Source organism: Cynocephalus volans, chromosome 9 (genome assembly GCF_027409185.1).
Source record: "Cynocephalus volans isolate mCynVol1 chromosome 9, mCynVol1.pri, whole genome shotgun sequence".
NCBI lineage: Eukaryota > Metazoa > Chordata > Mammalia > Dermoptera > Cynocephalidae > Cynocephalus > Cynocephalus volans.
The window spans coordinates 140,886,403-140,907,180 of NC_084468.1; the positions used below are offsets into that span (position 1 = coordinate 140,886,403).

At 40.3% G+C, this 20,778-nt stretch overlaps 1 protein-coding gene across 5 annotated transcripts in view; it reads left to right on the forward strand.

Annotated features, from left to right (window-relative positions):
• Positions 1 to 4,071: 4,071 nt before the first annotated feature.
• RAPGEF2 (Rap guanine nucleotide exchange factor 2) overlaps positions 4,072 to 20,778 on the forward strand; it is a 249,845-nt gene continuing 233,138 nt past the window's right edge. For 3 of the 5 annotated variants that reach the window (XM_063108822.1, XM_063108821.1, XM_063108825.1), the window contains exon 1: positions 4,073 to 4,189. In XM_063108822.1, the coding sequence (XP_062964892.1) occupies positions 4,121 to 4,189 (69 nt within the window). In that variant the 5' untranslated portion in view covers positions 4,073 to 4,120. Of the gene's footprint in view, positions 4,190 to 20,778 lie in introns of all 5 variants that reach the window. The other 2 variants (XM_063108820.1, XM_063108823.1) reach the window with 1 other exon arrangement.

Here is a 20,778-nt window from a genome sequence, read left to right on the forward strand (position 1 = left end):
GGTTAATTTGTAGCTTTTAGAATTTATGATAGGGTATATGGGTCTACATTTGGTAGCTTGCTCCAGACCTTTCAAAAGTTAAAGGCAGGTCCGGAACTATGGAAAGTCAAATAGCCTATTTTAGTGTCAGTTTCCTCATCTGCAAACAGGATGATAATAACTGTCCTACTAATCTCAAAGGTTGGGATGAGAATCATCCTAAAAATAACTATCATTTGTTGGGCATATTCTATGGTTCAAGCACTATGTCAGGCACTTTGCATACATTCTATTGGATCCTCATAAATCTTTAGGGGATGCAATTTTGATTCTTTTTTTATAGAACAGAAAACAGGCTCAGAGAGGTTATGTTTCCCCTTCCAGCTTCCTCCCGCCCACCAGGGACACAATCAAGATAATGTATGTAACAATCTCATATATAACAAGGTAATATGATAATTACTAATTCATTTATCCATTCAATACATATGTGTTGACTGCCCATTATGTGTTGAGGATAGAGCAGTGAACAGCAGAAAGAAAAGTCATTGGCTTCAGAAGCTTTACATTACAATGCAGGAGACAAACAATAAAATAAATAAGTACAATATACACTGTTAGATGGTGGTAAATTAAGCAAGGAAGAAAATTAGGATATGTGGAGTTATGGGCCAGGTGACATTTGAATAAAGATATGATGGAGGTCTGGTTTTTGGTTGTTGTAAATGTATTTTTCTCTTTCTGCTTTTTTCTGGGTGAGTGCGGGTGAAATTGGGAGAAGGGGAGAGATACTCCAGGCAGTAGGAGGAACAGCAGATGGACATGCCATGAGACTGGAATTTGCTGTTTCAGAAACAGCATGGAGGCTAATGTGCCTGGGAAAATGAGTAGGGAACAGATGAGGTCAGAAAGATAAAGGGGGGCAGCAGGGAGGGGGAGGAGACAGGTCCATAGGACCTTCAGGACATGGTAAGGACTTTGGCTTTTATCTTGAGTGACATGGGGAGTTCAGCAGAGGAGTGTCTTGAGCAGGAGAGAAAAGAATCACTCTGGCAGCTATGTTGAAAATGGACTGTTGGAGACAAGGGCAGAAAGAGGGAGACTGTAGGTGGTTATTCCAAAGTGGGGGCAAAAGATGATGCTAGCTCGGACCATGGTCATGGCAGTAGAGGTGGTAGATAAAGGTTAGAATCCAGATATGGTACTTAGAAGGTTGAGCTGACAAGTTTTACTGACTCTTGTTAGTGTAAGAGAAAGAGTCAAGGAAGACTCTAAGATTTTTCACCTGGGAAATGAAAATAGTGTAGATGGCATTAACTGAGTTGGAAAAGGCTGTGTGTGGATGGAGCATGTTTGGGGCAGGAGATCTGGAGCTGTTTTTGCACATGTCACTTCTGAGATGACTATTAGACACCAGGTGGAGATGTCAGGTAATTTTTTTCACTTTATTGGGTTTGAGTAATTTTATTCTCCTCTCTCTCTTTCCAGGGCTGTAATGGCACTTATTGACATTCTTTTTCTTTCAAGGTGGTGGTCTATGTCCTAGAGAATTGATGTTGGGATTCAATTAAGAGGTGAAAGAGAAATATAGGGATGTAGTTTCAGCAAGAGTAATATAGAAGGGTGTATAGATAGAATTTTTAAGTCAGATTCTGTTTTATAAGATTGCGCAGGGACTGTCACTTCTCTAGGTAGCCTCACAATCTGTTTAGTGCCACATAGGTGACTTGACCCCAAAATGTTAGCTGACAACCTATGCCAAGTGTTTAAAATAAACTAGATGTTGAAAAGCATGTTATAAAATCCGAGTTTAATATAAATTACAAATATAATATAAATATAAAGCTCATAAACAAAAATAACAATCAGGGCGGCGTTGGTGGTATAGTGGTGAGCATAGCTGCCTTCCAAAAATAACAATCATTCTCTTAGTCTACATATAAGACATCAAAACATGAACTTGTTTGGGGGCGTGGGGAGAACGGGGAGGGGGTGGGTTGGGGGTGGGAGAGTGGGGAGAAAACAAAAATAAAACCCTGGGACCATAACAGCCAAGTGCTTGGCTAGTGACCTATCTGCACTTGAGCTGACCTTACACACCTTGACCTGGCTCCCGGAGGGAGAAGTCGGGGAAATGAAGCAGCAGGAGCGGTAACATCTTAAAGAACCATGCTATGGTCTTTGCACCAAGTGAGTCCGGCCTGGAACTCTGGGATCCAGAGAAGGAGGTTTGCTCTGCTCAAGGGAAAGCCAAATCTACCATAAATGTCACAGATTATGTCACAGAACTTGCCCTCCTTGTCTCTCGCTAAAGACGGATCACTTTTAAATTTGGCGTGTTTGCGCATCTGGGGGTGGTATTGCGTCGGAAGGTGAAACCGGCACGTTTCTATCTCCTTAATTTCGTGGTCATTTAAATGTCTGAAGGTGCCAGAATGAGTACGGAAGGCAGGAGAGGGTGCAGTAAATTACGAATAGCAAAATAAATCGCAAGAGGATTTATCACCGCGGAAGCCACCCCTTCAAACCTCATTCAAAGAAAGCCCAGTGCGGCCCAAGCTTGCGGGCCGGACTTCTGCTCCGGGTCAACTTTCAGCCCCTTTGGCGGCGGAGTGGCGCCGGGGGAAGCCTGAGAGGCGACCCAACGCTGTCTGGTCTCGCACGAAAGGGCCTCGGGGGCGGGTGGGGGGTGATCCGGAGAGGAGAGTCTTCGCTTGGGCACCAGGACTTGTGCCACCTCCTCGGGGCCAGGCCGTGTGGGGGTCAGCCCAGGGCGCTGCGACCCGCTGGCGGGGCTCACCTGGTGGCGACCGGAGGTGCTGCTAGCGAGCGAGGGCGCGGCCGGCGGGCGGGCGCCAAGAGCGCGAGGGGGCGGGACCAGCGCGCCGGGCAGCCCCGCCCCGAGATGACGCGGCGGCAGCCGACTCGCCCCCGCCTTGTCAGTCACTCCTCACCATGGTTGCAGCACAAAGCAACAAGCCCCGGAGGCCGCTTCCTCCCTGAGGAGCCGCTCGGGCAGCCGGAGAAGGCGCAGGAGGAGGAAGAGGCGGAGGAAGAGGAGGGGAATCGCCGCTTCCCAAATACACTCTGCGAGGGGGCTGTGCGCCGCGCTCGGCTCTCGGCCCATTGACGCCCGCCGCCGGGAGTCCGGACTTGGGCTGCCCGCGACCCCCTTTTCCCGCTCCCCGCCCCGCGCAGACGAGGAACAAAGTTACCGAGAGCGACTGGGCCGGAGGGCTGCAGCCCCGGCCGGGTGCTCTGGCCGCGGCGGCGCCGGCGCCGGGGCAGCTCCGCTCGGGGCGCGCTGATGGGGGGCGGCGGCGGCGGAGCCCACAGCGGCGGCCAGAGCGGCGGCGGCGGCGGCGGCGGCAGCGGGGCGGCCCGAGGGGATGCAGCAGCAGTCGGGAGGGACGGCCGAGCCCAGTAGACGGAGACAGGGAGCGGCGGCGACGGCGGCCGAGGCGATCCGGATTCGCAGCGCCCGGACCTGAGCCAGACCCACCCGGTCTGTCCTTCCGACCGGCGGCCGCGGCACCCAAGAACCCGAGGGCTGGGGACGCGGCGGATCCCAGTGCTTCCCGGAGACCCCCGGGCGGCGGCGAGAGCTCCGGAGAGGAGGGGGCGGCTCTCGGCCCAGGGGGGAGAGGAGGCTCCGCCTGCCTGAAGCGCTCCCCCTCCCCACTGCTACTCGTACCTCTCTAAAAATAACTCGGTCCCGCCGGGGCCAGGAGGAGCCGCTACTGTCCCCCGAGTGGAGCCGGAGGAGGCGTGTCGAGCCTGGGCCGGAGGGATCCGGGCGCGCCTGGAAGACTCCGCGGCTGCGGCGAGGAAGAAGCGGAGGAGGAGGGGGTTCCCCACGGCCGAGCGCGCCGCAGGCCTGCGGCCGCAGGGCCCCTTCTGGCCGCGAGGCTCCGGAGCTGGGCGCCTGTCCCTGTTTCGCGCCTGTCCCGCGCTCGGGGCCGCCGGGCCCAGCCGAGCGCCCCTCCGCGGGCTCCGCGCCGCCGCGGCCGCGGTTTGGCTTATTAGCCTCAGGCGGGCGGGCGGAGCGCGCAGGGCGGAGGCAGCGGCTGCGCTGGGCCCGGAGGAGGCCGGCGAGGGTGCAGAGCTGCCCCGGCCCGGCCCGGCCCGGCCCGCGGGGGAGATGGCGTCCTACGTGGATAACAGCTTCCGCCAAGCGGTGATGAAGAACCCCGCCGAGAGGACCCCCCAGGTGAGACCCGCCGCCCGCAGCCGCCGCATTTGGTCGGATTTGTGCCTTACAGGCTTCGCCCTCCCCTGTCCCCCACCGTCTTCCTGACACGGTTCGCCCCTGACACGGTTTCCCGTCAGAACCGCCAACTTCCAACGACATCCCACCTCTGAGTCTTTATCCCCGGCCATCCTGGGTTTATTTTTCCCTCCCTGTGATATTCTCTTCTTTTACGCTCCCCTCCCGGTTTCTGACCTTCCCCTCCGTTTGCTCGGCGGGTGTGTGTGTGTGTGTGTGTGGAGTGTGTGTCGGGGGGGATTCGGGTGTGTGTGTGTGTGTGGAGTGTGTGTCGGGGGGGGTTCGGGTGTGTGTGTGTGTGCATGGAGTGTGGGGGGGATTCGGGTGTGTGTGTGTATGGAGTGTGTGTCGGGGGGGGTTCGGGTGTGTGTGTGCATGGAGTGTGTGGGGGATTCGGGTGTGTGTGTGCATGGAGTGTGGGGGGGATTCGGGTTTGTGTGTGTATGGAGTGTGTGTCGGGGGGGGTTCGGGTGTGTGTGTGTATGGAGTGTGTGGGGGATTCGGGTGTGTGTGTGCATGGAGTGTGGGGGGGATTCGGGTGTGTGTGTGCATGGAGTGTGGGGGGGATTCGGGTGTGTGTGTGCATGGAGTGTGGGGGGGATTCGGGTGTGTGTGTGCATGGAGTGTGGGGGAGATTCGGGTGTGTGTGTGCATGGAGTGTGGGGGGGATTCGGGTGTGTGTGTGTATGGAGTGTGTGTCGGGGGGGATTCGGGTGTGTGTGTGCATGGAGTGTGTGGGGGATTCGGGTGTGTGTGTGCATGGAGTGTGGGGGAGATTCGGGTGTGCGTGTGTATGGAGTGTGTGGGGGATTCGGGTGTGTGTGTGCATGGAGTGTGGGGGGAATTCGGGTGGGTGTGTGTATGGAGTGTGGGAGGGATTCGGGTATGTGTGTGTATGGAGTGTGGGGGGGAATTCGGGTGTGTGTGTGTATGGCGTGTGGGAGGGATTCGGGTATGTGTGTGTATGGAGTGTGGGGGAGATTCGGGTGTGTGTGTGTATGGAGTGTGTGGGGGGGGATTCGGGTGTGTGTGTGTGTGGAGTGTGTCGGGGGTGATTCCCTAATTAGCTTCTCTCCCCAACTGTATTCGGGCGCCTGTAAATCTCGGGGGTGGGGTCTCACCTCGGCCAGCTCCTCTTGCCACCAGGACTACAGGCTCTGTTCCTGCCCTTGCCTTTGGCCCTTCTACCTTCAGAGTTCAGTGGTGGTTGGAAAGGTTTAGGAGGAAACTTGAATGGTTCTACAAAAGACAAGTCCGTGTTGGCCTTCTAAAGCAAAACATTGAGATGTTTGTATGTTTACTATTTTGCGTTTTTGAAAAAGGGATGCTGCTTTCCTTTGAATGAAAAAAAAAAAAGTTGAATAGCTAGGCTAGTGCTTTTAGTTTAAATTGCAGACATAACTGCAGAGCAGGCATATTCAAATACATCCCCAGGAAGGGCACCCTGCAGATTCTTTTGGTGTTGCACAACCTTGTCAAAATTAGATAAGTTTGTTAACCTTTATACATTTGTTTTTCTTCAGGCTTATTTTTCTCTTTATATGGAGGAACTGCTGATGAGGTTGGATTTGGTCGTCTCAAGTTGTACTAGAAAGAGGAAAATTTTATAAAAATGTGGTGGTTTGATTTTCTTTGCTTTTAGTTGCTGACTGGGATAATGACGCATAGTCCTAAGTACTGGGATGGTGACTACAGAGGATCCTGCTTGCCAACCCTCTTAAGACAAATAAGCCCTCCTGATCCTGGAACCATCAGACATTTAGGATCTAATGCTTGAAAGAGTTGCTTCGCTTGTTAGGTGTTGGGTGCCATCTGTCCAAATCCAAATGCTCTTATTCTCAGACGATGATTATTATTATTTAATGTGGGGGAGAACAGAATAAAATAGAATCTTCCTTTGGACAAGCCCCAAGAGTGGCACCTGGTACCATTTTTGAAATTTCTCTGATGGAGCTGTCACATCTGGGGATCATGGATAGATTGCACACGTTTATCAGATGTGTGGAAGATGGGCTGTAATTTTACAAGAAAATTTATTTAAGTATCTCTGGAAAGTTCCTAATCTAAAAGACTGTTTTTATTCACAACCAAGGACTGTCCAGCCTTGATCTTGTCCCTCTCTTGGGGTTGCACTGCCCCTCCTGTACCTTCCTCATCTACTATTTGTTTTAAAATCATCCATTGTTTCAGTCATTGCTTCAGAAAATGCACATTCCCAGTCGCAGCATGAAGGAAAAGCAAATTTCAGTGAGATATTTCTGTTTCTTTCAAGAATACTATTGGAAGTGCCAAGTGAAATCACACATGCTGAGAATCTTAGAACCTAGCAAGGCTGGTCAGAAAATGATGTCAGAGGCCTTCAGTGGAAATTAGAGAGGGCAGAAGTGGTGCCTTTGGTTGATTAGTTAGAAGAATAACAATGACTGAAGCCTACTATCAGGTGGGGAGGTGGTCACCAAACAAGACTGGAAGAGACAAAACCTCCACTGTGACAGTCTGCGGTTTGTGTCAAATAAATGAACTGTTAAACTTTCCGTTCCCCTGCCAATTGTGTAGAGTAGAGTAAAAACAACACAGAACTCGGCCTGAGTCAGAAGTAAGTTGGCCGATTACTACTAAGACCATAACACGAAAGCTACATTGACAACCTTAAAGCAGCACATTTCCCCCCCCCCAAACCTTCACAGAAAAAGTCAACAGGGAAATCTACCAAACCATTCAGACCTTTTTTGTGTGTGTGGTGGCTGGCATGTAGGGGGATCTGAATCCTTGACTTCAGCACCGTACTCTCCCCAGTGAGCCACGGGCCAGCCCTGAATCCTTGACTTCGATGTTAAAACACCACAGTCTAACCCACCTGAGCTAACCAGCCAGCCTTTTAGAGATTCTTAAGTGTCAGTCCTATTAACTTTGATGTTCATTTGGTTATACTAACACAAACCATGTTTGTTTATTGTTTTAAAGAGAAACGAGTTTGAAATGTGAATGTTTTCCATCTTTACCTGGCTTGTCAGAAATAATCTTCTAACAGTTTGAAATTTACTCAAAAGTAAAAAAAAATGCTTTCGTAGAAAGTGCTTTTTGTATTGAACTCTTTGTTAATGCAATGCTGTAAGTTTTTCTGTACTATCTTTTCTCATGAATGTTTGAGAGTTAGACATTTGTAATATAAGAAAAGCAACCTTCTTAAATAAACTTGATGTCATGAACAGAAGGACACATATTAGGAAATTTTTGCTGTTGTGCTTCCTTCTGTTTCTGAGGATAGACTCAATGAAGGAGTTTGTGTGAATTCTTATTACAAGAGAAAGGAAGGTGCTTTTAAAAGAAAAGAATAGAGGAAAATATATAATCTTTTTATTGTTGTTAAATTCAGTTTCTCTCCTTTTTTAAAACGCTGCCAGCCCACTTCCTCCACCAAACTCTGTGAAGACATAGTTTTATATTTATGTCAATCAATTACCTAGAAGTAATCGTGATGTCACTAGTGTAACCTAAGAAGTTGACTCTGGGGTGGGGAGAGAGTTCCAGAGACTTTCATAATTTGAGAGCTTTTCAAGCCCACCTGGAAAATGGGAACCCATTCTATTTAGGCATCTTATTAGAGAGGGGAAATGGTAAGGAGAAATACAAAACAAATTGTCTTCTGAATTTTTAGCCAAGTCATACATATTCAGATTCAAGAGGCTGTCACTATTTTACCTCATATTCTGAAAGGAAGAAAAAGTCTTTAATCCAATGTGTGTCCCATATTGTGTGTCTGGAAACCTGGCTGAGTTCTAGTGAATAGAGGAGCACTGTGTTCTAAATAACGAACCCCCTTGGAAATAATGAGCACTAAACATTCTATTGATATTTTTCAGTGCACCTCTGTTGAAAAACAGGACTCTTAAGTAATTGCTTTATTAAACTATTTGGGTTTGTGTCTTTAATCACTTAAATGAGAAGCTTGGTCACCAAAGCAATTTAGTGAAGTAAAAGATGTAAATAAATTACAAACAGCTTTATCCCCCAAGGCCTTATCCAATAAAATGATTTTTCTAAACCATTTTATTAACTTGTTGAGTTCAGGCCCTTTGAAATTGCTTCTGTACAGTGTTTAAATATGTAATGTTTTTAGTTTTTCAGGTGAAACATCTATTGCAAATTGTTTTCCCTACTTTAAAGACCTAGTTTAATGCTTTTTAGCTTGTTGTAAAAGCTACTTTTTAAAATGGTATGTGTAAAATAATCCCCACCTCATCTCCTCCTAATTAATAATCTTACTTTGTCTTTCAATCTGAATTTTTCTGGGCTATTATATCTTTTGATTTAGTTGCTAACTCATGAGCTTGTCAGCTGTGACTTCATGACAGAGTATAGGATTTAATTCTTTGCAGTTACTCAGTAGAATTCATCTTGAATTATAATGAGAGGGCCGGGAAAAAAACCCTTTAGCCCAGAGAACTTTAAATTATGAGAATCCGCTTAAAAGAATATCTCTGACAAATATTTAACTTTCAAATGTAGTGGAAGAGTTGTGTCTGTTACAGTTAAATTTTCCACTTGAGTTTCTTTTTACCATTGTTTATGAGCAGGCTCATTTTCATTTTACAGCTTATACCTTGATTATATTTTAGCTCATTTTTGGTTTCTAGTAATAATATTTGTTTCTTAAGTAGTTTTGTTCATAAAGCACATCTAAACTATCTGTATGCAATTTGAAAAGCCATTTCTCACAAAAATGTTCGGCCACAAGCATTTACATTTCATGACAATGATATTTGAATTTGTTGGTTAAAAATACACATTTATAACTGAAATATTAATTTCAAACTGTATTCACATGTGACTTTGAACAAGTGAGGACTTATTTTATGGTAAAAATTAACATTCTTTTGCAATATAGATGGAAGCTTAATTGCCTTCAAACAACCTTTTAAACATTTAGTAACTAACGGTTCCGTAATTAGCTTTGCACATGTTGGCTGAGATTTAAAATGAATCTCTCTAACTTCAGTGCTATATGTAGATTCAGATACAAGTTTAATGCAGTTGCAATTGTTCCCAAACCCTGGGATTTCAAAGAAGAGTTAAAAAAAAAAAAAAAAAAAAAGAGGTAGAGAACTACCTTGTTGCCAACTTTTTGCTTTTTCTCCCTCAGGAAAGGACACAAAATAAAGACAAGACCGTTATACCCTCCTATCACTATCAATTTATTAACTCTCTTGCCATTTAATAAGAAAGGGAGGATATACTGTCACTCCAAAGCTCAGTTCTTGAAATACAAAATTCTTTGCTTCATAAGAAAACGTGCTATGCCTTTTTTTTTTTTTAAAAATTTTACTGTGGAGCTGAACAAAACTTCATTCTGGTAGATTTTGGGGGATTTAAACTATCACAGTAGGGTCTTCCTTCATGATATTTGAAATTCAAATCACATAAAGTAATAGTGCCTCAGACATAAATTGCCTATATGAAATAATGATCTGATAACATTTTAGTGACACAAAGACTCTGCTTCTGCTTGACTGATATGAAAACTTTAAAAGAATTTTGTTACTTATTTTATAAATTTTATATCAAAGTTACTTTGGTTAGGGATAAAGATACAGAAACTGGTGATAGTCAAGATTCCTTGATATCTGCATTTTATGGGATATTCTCTTTCTTCACCCTATTTTTGGTTAACAGTTTCCTCATGTATGAACTGATAATGGCTTCCTGAGGTTGCTTTGTGGAATAAGTGAAAGATAGTACATTAACTATTTAGTGCAGTGTCTAATGATAGTTCTTATTATAGCACATTTTAATCACGTTCCTATTATTTACCAGGCCTTGGGAATTCAAAGATGAAATGAGATGTGTGTCCCTCAAGTAACTCGCCAATCTGCTGGATCCTATAAGTAGGCTCTGATTCATTTGTGCTATAGAAGCCTTCCTGTGACAACACTGAAGAGGATGTAGACTTTGTAGATGAGTGTGTATTGAGTTGTAGGGGAGTGGGAATTCACCCACCAGTGGACTAGGGGACATGAAGGATTTGCCAGACTGACCTGCTATCCACATGAGTAGCACATATGGTCGTAAGAAAACAAGAACATGTATAGACCTTTGTTCAGTGTGCTTCGAGCTAAGAGAGTGAGTAGGGTATGGGGAGTGGCTCCACTGGAGTGTAGAAGCTTGTGATTTGGAGGGCAGCAAAGAGACCACGAGAGAGTTCTCTTAAAGATTGATGTCCATTCTCCAGGCTTGAGATAGTTGGGGGCCTGAATGATACAGTGGAGGTGGATTAGAAATATTGTAGGAATAGAATCTGCTGGACAGACTAGATGAGTGTGTGCACATTTATATCAACTACTCATTGTATTAAACTATGCTTGCATTATCCAGTACAGCCTAATTATGGCAAATGGCAGTGATGGACATTTCCTAGTTCATAAGAAAAAAAATCCATCCAAGTGGTTCAATATAATTGTTGTGATTTTAAAAATTTTTCTTATACTCTTTTTTTCCTTAAACTTTGGTATCTTCACTGCATGTACATTCTGAGAATCTAGCATGAAATATCTGATTTATTATATAATTATGCGAAATATAATAGTATTTCTTAATCTGAATGACAATGTGATTTCCAAGCTTTCCATCCTTTGGAAGAATTGAAGAACTTCTGAATTTAAGCAGGCAAAAATGAATTTATTTATATGAAAAATCAAGATTGACTTGTGATGACACAATATAATGATTGTGGTGAATCTTTGAGAAGAGTTCCTTATTCCTCTACACCATTATTGTTTAGATAGATTAATGTTGGTAAATCAGGAGGAGAAGCAATTTTTAGAACATATAATTGATCTTTTGTAGATTTGTTGGAGCTAGAATATATATATAGTTACTAAGAATATGTTCAGTGGTTACAATGTCAGCTTTTGTAGAGAAGAATAAGCTGATTGCCACCTTATTTTGATTAGGATTTTTATCTTTTCAGGAAAAAAAAAAAAAAAAAACCACCTCTGGTCTCACATGCTAATTAACCACCACTTACTGAACTGTGTGAAGTATGTGTTTCCTGCTATATTCAGTTATTTCCTTTTTCTCCAGTCTGCAAAAGAATTACTTTCGGTGTGGTGGGTGGTGGGGTTAGTTTTTATGGAGGGGAAAATTTAGTCCTTGCATTTTAAATAGTGCTGGCTCTACCATTTCTCTGCCTTCACATCTTTTATGCATAAAAATTATTTGGAAGAGTTAGTGTCAGTGACTTAAAGAAGAACTTTGTTTTGTCATTGGAACTAAACTCCTCTTCCCTCTTGTTTAGTTTCCCATTGCTTGCCTCCCACAAGTTGAAAATCATAGATTATGGAGCTTTAGAATTTTTTGAATATTTAATGTAAGTGAAATGAATTGAAATGAAAATTTACATTTTGCTCCCATTGGCAGTTTAGTTGACAAACCAACAGTCACCCTAATATCTGGCCCTTGGCACCTTTCTGTTCTTCTCTAGCCCATGGTATTTGTTCCACCTAACATAAAAGCTAGTAAGAAAAGAAGAGACCCTAAACAAGAATTAATCATTAGCTGGTCATTCTGGGGAGGCCTGACAGTAACTTTCCTAGGAGCTAACAATCAATGAATGCAGGAGGGTTAAAGCATTGTGGTGATTATCTGATTTCTCCTGAGAATTCATTCTAGAGTTGACTCATTATCTTTTTTAAATTAAATTTTTTAGTTTGAGATAATTGTGGATTCACATGTAGTTGTAAGAAATAATGTGGAGAGATCCAGTGTACCTTTTATGCAGTTTCTCTCATTAGTTATATGTTAGCAAAACTATAGTCTAATATCATAACCAGGGTATTGACATTAATACAGTCAAGATACAGAACCATTTCAGCACCACAAATGGTTCTCTTGTTGCTCTTTAATAGTCGCATCACTCCCCCTCCCTACCTCTGGAAAATGTAACCTGTTCTTCACTTTTATAATTTTGTCTTGTCAAAAGTGTTGTATAAATGGAATCATACAGTATGTGACCTTTTGGGGTTGGCTTTTTTCACTCAGGGTATTGAAGCTCATTACCTTTTGGCTAAAATGAATTTCCCTATTGTTACTGAATGGTTTGGCCCTGTGTTCCTAAGGTACCAGTAATAATCTGGGGATGGGGGGGAGGGGGGATGGTGGTGCAAGGTGAGATGATTTAAATAGTGACAATGAAGAGAAAATTCTATAATAATGTATAGAAAGTGTATACCAGGGATCATAAGGTCTTGGATGAGCAAGAGTGATGTGTTGTGATAGTACAACACATTTGGGATACTTTGATACATATATTTCCTTTCTGTACAAAAGTTTTTTGGTTTTTGGTTATAATGGAAGGGGTCAGGCTATCCTTAGCCATCATAGTCCTTCATTCAGAGACATTACTTGATCTCCAGTTGAAGAGTTTTTTTATTTTTTTAATCTAACAAATCAAAAATCTAATGAATGTATGTGCAAAGTCCCAATAGCCAAATCTGGGACAATTTGAGCAACAAAATAAATAATGAGAGTAATACATGATAACCCCTAGGGAAGAAAATATCCATGAGCTTGTACTGATATAAGTAACTAATTGAATAAATAAGTAAATGGGATAAGAGACAGCTCTTTGTTGCTGTAGAATTCCAATTGGAAAATGTATAAGGAATGATGAAAATAGAAAATCATCAGTAGGCAAACACCACAGTAGGTCATTGTTGCAAGCAAGAATCATCAATGCATGCCAATATTAGTGAATGAAAGTATGATGAGAAATATCACTATATATCACATTCTCAGGGTATTTGCATAGTCTCTAAGTATCCTCCCCCATAAGATTAGTTAATTAATTATAATGATACAATCAATACCTTTATAGTGAAGAACACTGGCAGACACTGACTTAACCTGATGATCAGAGTTAACATCACCAGTAATAAGACATATCAGTATCATGTGTCTCCTGACGTGATGAACTGAGAAGATGCCATCTGTGGTATTCTTACTAAAAACAACAAAAAAATCAGTATCAGGACATTCTACAAAAGAACTAGTCAATACTCCGCAAATTGCCGAGGAACGACAGGTTGGAGGAGACTAAGGAAATGTGATAACCAAATGCAATGTGGGATTCTAGAATTGATTATGTACCAGAAAAAATAATATTAGGACAGCAGGTGAAATACAAATATTTAATTTTACTGTGGTTATTTTACATGAATTATGGGAATCTGGGTGAGAGGGGGATATGGGATCTCTGAACTATTTTTTTAATAACTGTAGACTAAAGTTATTTCAAAATTAAGTTTACATTGAAAAAAAGACTAACAAAAAATGTTATTTCAAAATTAAAAGTTAGAAAAGGAAGCATAGCTTTTGGAATTTTTTTGTTACCCTGAAAACGGGCTACCAAATTATTTTTTAAAAAACAGTATTTTTCCTGGTTAATGATTTAATATTAATGAAGAACCCAGTAGATTTTAGCTGAATATTTTGTATGCATTGGACCATTAGAAAAATGTCAGTTGGAGAAAATTTAAAATAAACATACAAAATCAGAAAAAAAAATACACGTGCATATACACAGTAGCTAATAAATGGGTGAGAAGAGCTAAAATAATAACTTTTAATATTCATTTACCTTTATTCTTACCTATTTTGTAGACATTCACAAGATGGAATGCATTTTACCAACTTTGAATCTTTTATAGTCCTGAATTTAAGTAAATTAGAATATTTGGTATAAGAAAAAAAGTACAGAAATGGAATATTTCATGTACGTTAAGTAAAAATAGTAATTTGTGGTAATACTTTTAAGGAAGTCAGTCTTAGTGAAATTTAAGTTGTGGATTCCCCACCCCGCTTTTTTCCTTTCTTGTGAACTTAAAAAATCTTTAACTTGTTACTTTCAGTAGGAGTGTGGGGGTGGAAGGGAGGGGAGTGGCGAGGGTGTGTTTGAAAAGTCTAGTCAGAGGCCCTCTTATAGCTATGGATGGTTGTGTTATCTAAGCTGAGTATATTCGATACTTTCATTTAGACTTTTTTTTTAGGACTCTGTTAGCATCCAAAAAGAAAATAAAAAGAGCTGCTTTAGAAATCAAATCAGGGGGCCGACCCTGTGGTGCACTCGGGAGAGTAAGGCGCTGGGAGCGCAGTAGCGCTCCTGCTGCAGGTTCGGATCCTATATAGGGATGGCGGGTGCGCTCACTAGCTGAGCGCGCCAGACAACACCAAGCCAAGGGTTACGATCCCCTTACCGGTCCAAAAAAAAAAAAAAAAAAAAAAAAATCTAAGCAAAGCAAAAATCTCTGTAAATCTCCACCCCCCACATATATGCCTTTGTATTTAGATTATATAAAGTCACCCCCTCCCCCCCAATGGCTTAGCCAGCCAACTTTCCTTTTTCTGTTTTTGGTGGTAAGCACTGGAGAATGCATGCTGTTTTTGTGTACCATGTACTTTTTTCTGTAACTGAAATTGGTGTTGGAAGACTGGATTTAAAAAATATGGGACCTAACATTTGAGATAAATATAAATAAAATACAGGGCTGGCCAGTTAGTTCACTTGGTTAGAGCATGGTGCTGATAACCCCAAGGTCAAAGGTTTGGATCCCTGTACCAGCCAGCTGCCACTCCTCCCCTCCCCCCACCAAAAAACCCAAAAGGAAGATATTTACTGTTTTCAGTATAAAGATATAAACCATTTGTTTTATATATTTTAAGATAATTTTTTTCTGTGTTTGATGTTTTTAATAATAGATTGCATTTGAGGGCACAAATGAAAAAGAAGAGAGCTGGTCAAGTTTTGAAGTAATTAAAATCTTATAAAATAAAATAAAAAATGTAAATTTATTGGTGTAGAGTAAACTTATTTAACATCAATCCTGTCATTCTTTATATGAGTACCTATTTGAATTCTGCAAGGCAATAAGTTTTTGATTTTTTTCTCTTAAGCTACATTATTCAATCTTGAAAACTTTTTAAAAAACACATTCAAATTTATTAGGAAATGTTTGGTTGAATTGTTAAAAGTTATTTGCCTGTCGATCTAAGTTGCAATTTTTAGTTAACTGTATTGAGAAACTGATCAAATATATACATTTCCAAACAACTACAAATGAATTTTAAAAACTCATGAGTTTAAAAATTGAAATACAGATCATAAAATGCCAAGAACCGAGGTAAGGAAGAATTTGACAGCATTTCAATTTGTTTCTAATCTTCGTTCATATCTTATCTCCCCCCCCCTTTTTTTTTATGGAGCTGGAAGAAATTGAGGAGCAAGCTTTAGGGGTAAACATTTTCTGTATGCCTGTTTCTTTTTTTTTTTCTTTTTTCATTTTTTCTTGCATGCCTGTTTCTTGGGTTTGGGATACCACAAACTTTTTTTTTTTTAGGTACAGAGCACTTAGAGACCCAAAAATTTTGTATTCCCAAATGTGAACCTGCAAACCTAATTATCATCTGAGACTTAGGTTGGAATGAGTGGGAATTCCTATCTTGATTCCATTTTCTCTGGTATGGTTTAGGCCTACATCATATTGTTAGAAAAAACTGTGGGATGCAACATGGTGAAATCATTTCACTTTAAAAGTTTTTATTCCCACTTCGTATATTCTGGAATGTCTGTTTTCCTTTGTAATTACAAATTTATATTTTAAATTTTAGTTGTATCCACAGAATATTTGTTTTGAGTTTATTTAGTGTGTTTCCTTCATATAACATAGCGGTCATGATCCTGGACTTTGGTGTTAAACAAAGTGCTTTCTTTGTGGCCTTGGGCAGGTTACTTCACCTCAGTGGGTCTCAGGCATAGACTGTTGAAATTTCATAACATAGTGGGGTACTGACACTGGTTTGTCACCTGTTTATTTTGACAAATAAGCACGTTAAAATAAACAAATTAGCCATGCACTGTTCTCATTTAAGAAAGATCATTTTACCATTATAAAAATAGGAATGTCATAATCTCAGAATAAATAAATTTAGCTTTGTGTCACCATATTTTGTTTTTGTCAAGGATTGATGAAGTTTTACCATGGGTAGGTATGGTAATATTACCAACCTCATATGGTTGTGAAGGTTAAATAAATTAATGTATTTTAAAGTTCTTAACACAGTCTCTGTCATGGAGTGTTTAATAAATATTTGCTGTTATTACTGTTTTTCAGTAGTTGGTACTCATTACTCTTTGATCTTAATTCTCATAGGTAACTTTTCATCATTAGTATATCTTATGACTAATACGCCAAAGTGATTTATTAGATAAGTTGATATGATAGACTTGATTTATAGCATAGATTGTGTTAGCATTCAGGTTACCAAAAATTACACATATAGAGGCTCAACAATGGGCTTATTTTTCTCACACAGTAAGAAATCTAAAGGTAAGCAGAGCAGGGTTAGGTTGGTGCAGATGCTCAAGAATGTCATTAAGGAAACTAACTCAGTCTTCAGAGTCACAAGATGGTGGTTGCACCACCAAGCAGGAAAGAATGGGGGAACTGAAGATTCTTTTCTTGATAAGGGTTTTGTTTCTTTATTTTGAAGATAAAGCCTTCTCTAGGTACCTATTATTGGCCAGAGCTGTGCCACATGGCTAGTCTTGGCTGCAAAGGAGGCTAAAAATCTGAATATTTTGCTTTTAAGCCTGTGTAGTTAAGAAAAACAGGAAAGAAAGATTAAGATTAATGGATGCTGTGAGCTGATAGTATTGGTCCAGTTTATTTTGCATAGGAAATAGATGATCGTAATAAGTTTATGCAGTGATTCTCAGGAGACCTCTTTGAAAGTCTTACTGAATTATAGAGTGTAGTTATTACTATAGTACATTAGTATAGCTACAGTTGTGGAATCGTAGATATATGCAACTTCTTGGTTCACTTATTAGGTGTATGATTATTCATTTTCTGGACCTCAAGCTCTTATTTAAAAACAGTGATAAAGATACTAATGGGTGAGCAGTGAGCATTACAGATAAATATTTATTTATAAAACACTGCATGTAACTTTTAAATATTATTTCTATGGTATCCGGGTTCTAAACATCCCATCTATAGATTTAAAATTTAAAATATAGGCTTATGATATTTTCTGAATCAATTCCTTTTCCATCAGATTTACTCTGTTTAAAAAATTTCAGAAATTTTATTTTATATATTTATTTTTGTGGTCCATTTGTGTGTACTGGTATTTCTGCTTGTAGTAATACTTTGTCTTTTTTTCTGGAACTTTAAGGTTTCAATTTGTTATTCCACCCAAAAGCTGAGTCATCACTTTTTATAAATAAATGTATATTTGTATGTAAAATACCAGTATATTTAAAAGATGGCTGTTTGAATAGAGTTTTCTGTACTTTATTGAACGTACACTTACATCATAAATTTACGTCTTTAAGAAAAGAAGTTTCGTACTGAGTGTTATAGAAGACTAGCTTTGATACTAGAACTGTAAGAATGCACTGTGTCCTGCTTTAGAGCAAGTGGTGTGTTTAGTTATGGGCGTCTTCTCATAGCATTCAAGAGTTATACAGATAAACTGCTTTTAATGTTGTGTGGTGGGGTCAGTTAAACAATTTGCTATCTGAAGCCAGTGGCTAGAAATGTTATTAGTAAGAGCTGGGGGCAGTTGTCATCTTTAAATATTCTATGTTTTCATAAATTATTTGTTTTGATGGTGGGGGGTGGTGGTGTGACATATGCCTGAATTAGGACCCTGTTTTAATTTAAAATGAATTAACTCGAACTCATCTGTCAGTCCCACTAGACTTAGAGCTTATTGGATGGGGACTTCCTTTTCTTTAAAGATCAGTACTTGGCATATTTTTTTAGCAAGGAATTTGAGCTGGTAAATGTTTAATAACTTGATTTTGCTTTCCTGGGAGTTTGAGAGTTGGTGACACAAGGGAAAAAATAATTATATGCTTCTATATTAATAGGAAATTGAATAAAACCTGAAAAGGAGCAGTAATTTTTGGTTCAATTTCTGCAACAAGTACTCCTTTATAGAAATAGGCAACTCTGTGGAACAAAGTTATTTTTATTGCATATCCTGCATTGGCATCCCTGTAAGTTTAGTCACTTTGGTGCTAGTATTTTGAAACCATCTATTACATGATGTTTCACTGGCATTTAACAGAATGCATGAATTTTTCCTGTTGGTTCTATTATGCAGGTTTTTTAAAAATTATTTTGATATTCTGACTGATAGTCCTTCCTTGGTATCTGGGGAAGATTGGTTCCAGGACCGCCCCCCGCCCATGCCAAATCCCAAGCACGTCCCTGATAAAAAGTGGTGGAGTCTTTGCATATAACCTGTGCACATCCTCCCATATATTGTTGTAATGTTACTTTTTATTTTTATTTATTTACTTATTTGTTTTTATTTATTTTGGGTGGCTGGCCAGTATGGGGATCTGAACCCTTGACCTTGGTGTTATTACACTGTGTTCTAACCAACTGAGTTAACTGGCCAGTCCATTTTATTATTATTATTTTTGTTTGGTAGCTGGCCAGTAAGGGGACCATACCTGTGACCTTGCTGTTATAAGGCTGTGCTCTAACCAAGTAAGCTAACCGGCCAGCCTATTTTTATTTTTGAATATTTTCGATACATTGTTGGTTGAATCCACATACGTGGAACCTGCTGATATGGAGAGCTGACTGTAGTTTAAATTAATGAAAGATCTAACTTATAAAATGAAATTCAATTCTTGTATCTAGAACTAATTTGCCAATTAATTGTTACTAAGTAGAGAGCCTTGCCTTGACCCATTTTGATAGATATGACAATTGTTATAAAATGATTTACATGCAGATATAAAGAAATAGGTTAAATACGCTTCATTGATTTAATATGACATCGATTTAAACATATTCTAGGTAAATATTTTTACAAATTTTTAACGAGTGAGAGACATCTTTACTAAATACATATATAGAGTAGCATTTAACTTTCACTTCCTTGTCTTCTACTTTTCATCTGTATTTTATTTTTAATTTTGACATGTAACTGTTCTTCATGGAAGAAGATAATATAATTTCTGGGGTATCTGAAAGGACCCCCATCTAGAGAATGCTTCTCTCACCTTCTGAGGATGCCTTAAATGGCATTGAAGAAAACAGGTATGTCAGTGTTGATACTGACTGGAACCTCAATATCAGGTGATTACAGTTAGGTAGCCAGTCTCACAGACCTGTAGATAGTCCTCGAGGTTCCCCAGGGGCCTTTGGGGAGGCTGTGAAATCTGGGGTCCTAGCCACCTCTATTTATTTTTATTAGAAAAAGGAGTTTCACCACTGAAAATTAATTTTGAAAATCTCTGATCTAGTTTGGACTTTTGAGTAAAGGAAATAAATACCAAGAGTAGTTAAGTGAATTTCTCCGTGTCACAGGGACAGAGCTAGCAAACTCTTGAACATTTAATCACTCAGATTGGGGATGAGCAAACTATGGCTCTTTGGCCAAATCCAGCCCACAGCTTTCATATATAAAGTTTTATTAGAACATGGCCTAGCTCATTTTTTACATATTGTGGGAGGCTGCTTTCATACTACAGAGGCTGAGTTGAGTAGTTGACAAAGACAGTACCTCCTGCAATGCCTAAAACATTCACTGTCTGGCTCTTTACAGAGAAAGTTTGCCCCCTCTGCCTTAGATGCCCATCTCTCTTAAAATGCAAATATCTTTGGAAGAGTATGGGTGTGGGGATATTATTAATTGCTGTTATAAGTCATGCCTCAGAGAAGTGGAAAGTTCCTTCCTGATATTTGATAGGGTGAGGAGTGGACCAAACTTTGCTATGAGAACATTTTTTTTTTTTTGTTATTTCAAGGGGCTGATTCTATTAATAATATCAGTATCATGAACAAAAATTGGTCTACATCTTGTTTATTTTTTAAAAAAAATTATAGTCCTTAAATTTAAGTGTGTGTGTTTTCACAGTCAAGTGTTAGATAACTGCAGAGCTCTTCTGGTGTTGTCTAGAATGTAGTTCTGAACAGATTTGACTAAATAGTTAACTTTCCTGATTGGTCTGCTCTACGAAGTTTAGAAAACGTAAAGACAGAAGGTAGGTTGGGGACCAGATGTTGAATTGGTCAAAACATTAAGTCACCTGACCATATTTTTCTTTCTCACTTTGTATGAGAGATCTTCAAAAACTTCAAAACATTCAAAAAGTTTTACTATTTTTTAATTCCATTTTTTCCCCACAAACTTTTTGAAGTACCCTCATATTAATTATTCTAACTCAGGTTTGTTTGTATGTAAAATGACTTTTAGGAATTGCCAGTTAGTTGCTTGAAGTTTTGAGTGGTCACAGTGAGGAATGTTGCAGTTGATTATTCTATTGTCTGTTGCTTACCAATTTACAAATGCGAACTTCAGGTGCTTTCTGAGGAAGGGGCTCCATATCATAAATTCATTTTCTTGGTACATGTCACATACTTTTTCATTCCTTGTTTATCTCAAGGCAAAGTAACTTGATGGAAGTTTTTGTTTTGTTTTTTGGTCCTACAGGAAACAGATTTGTTACCTTA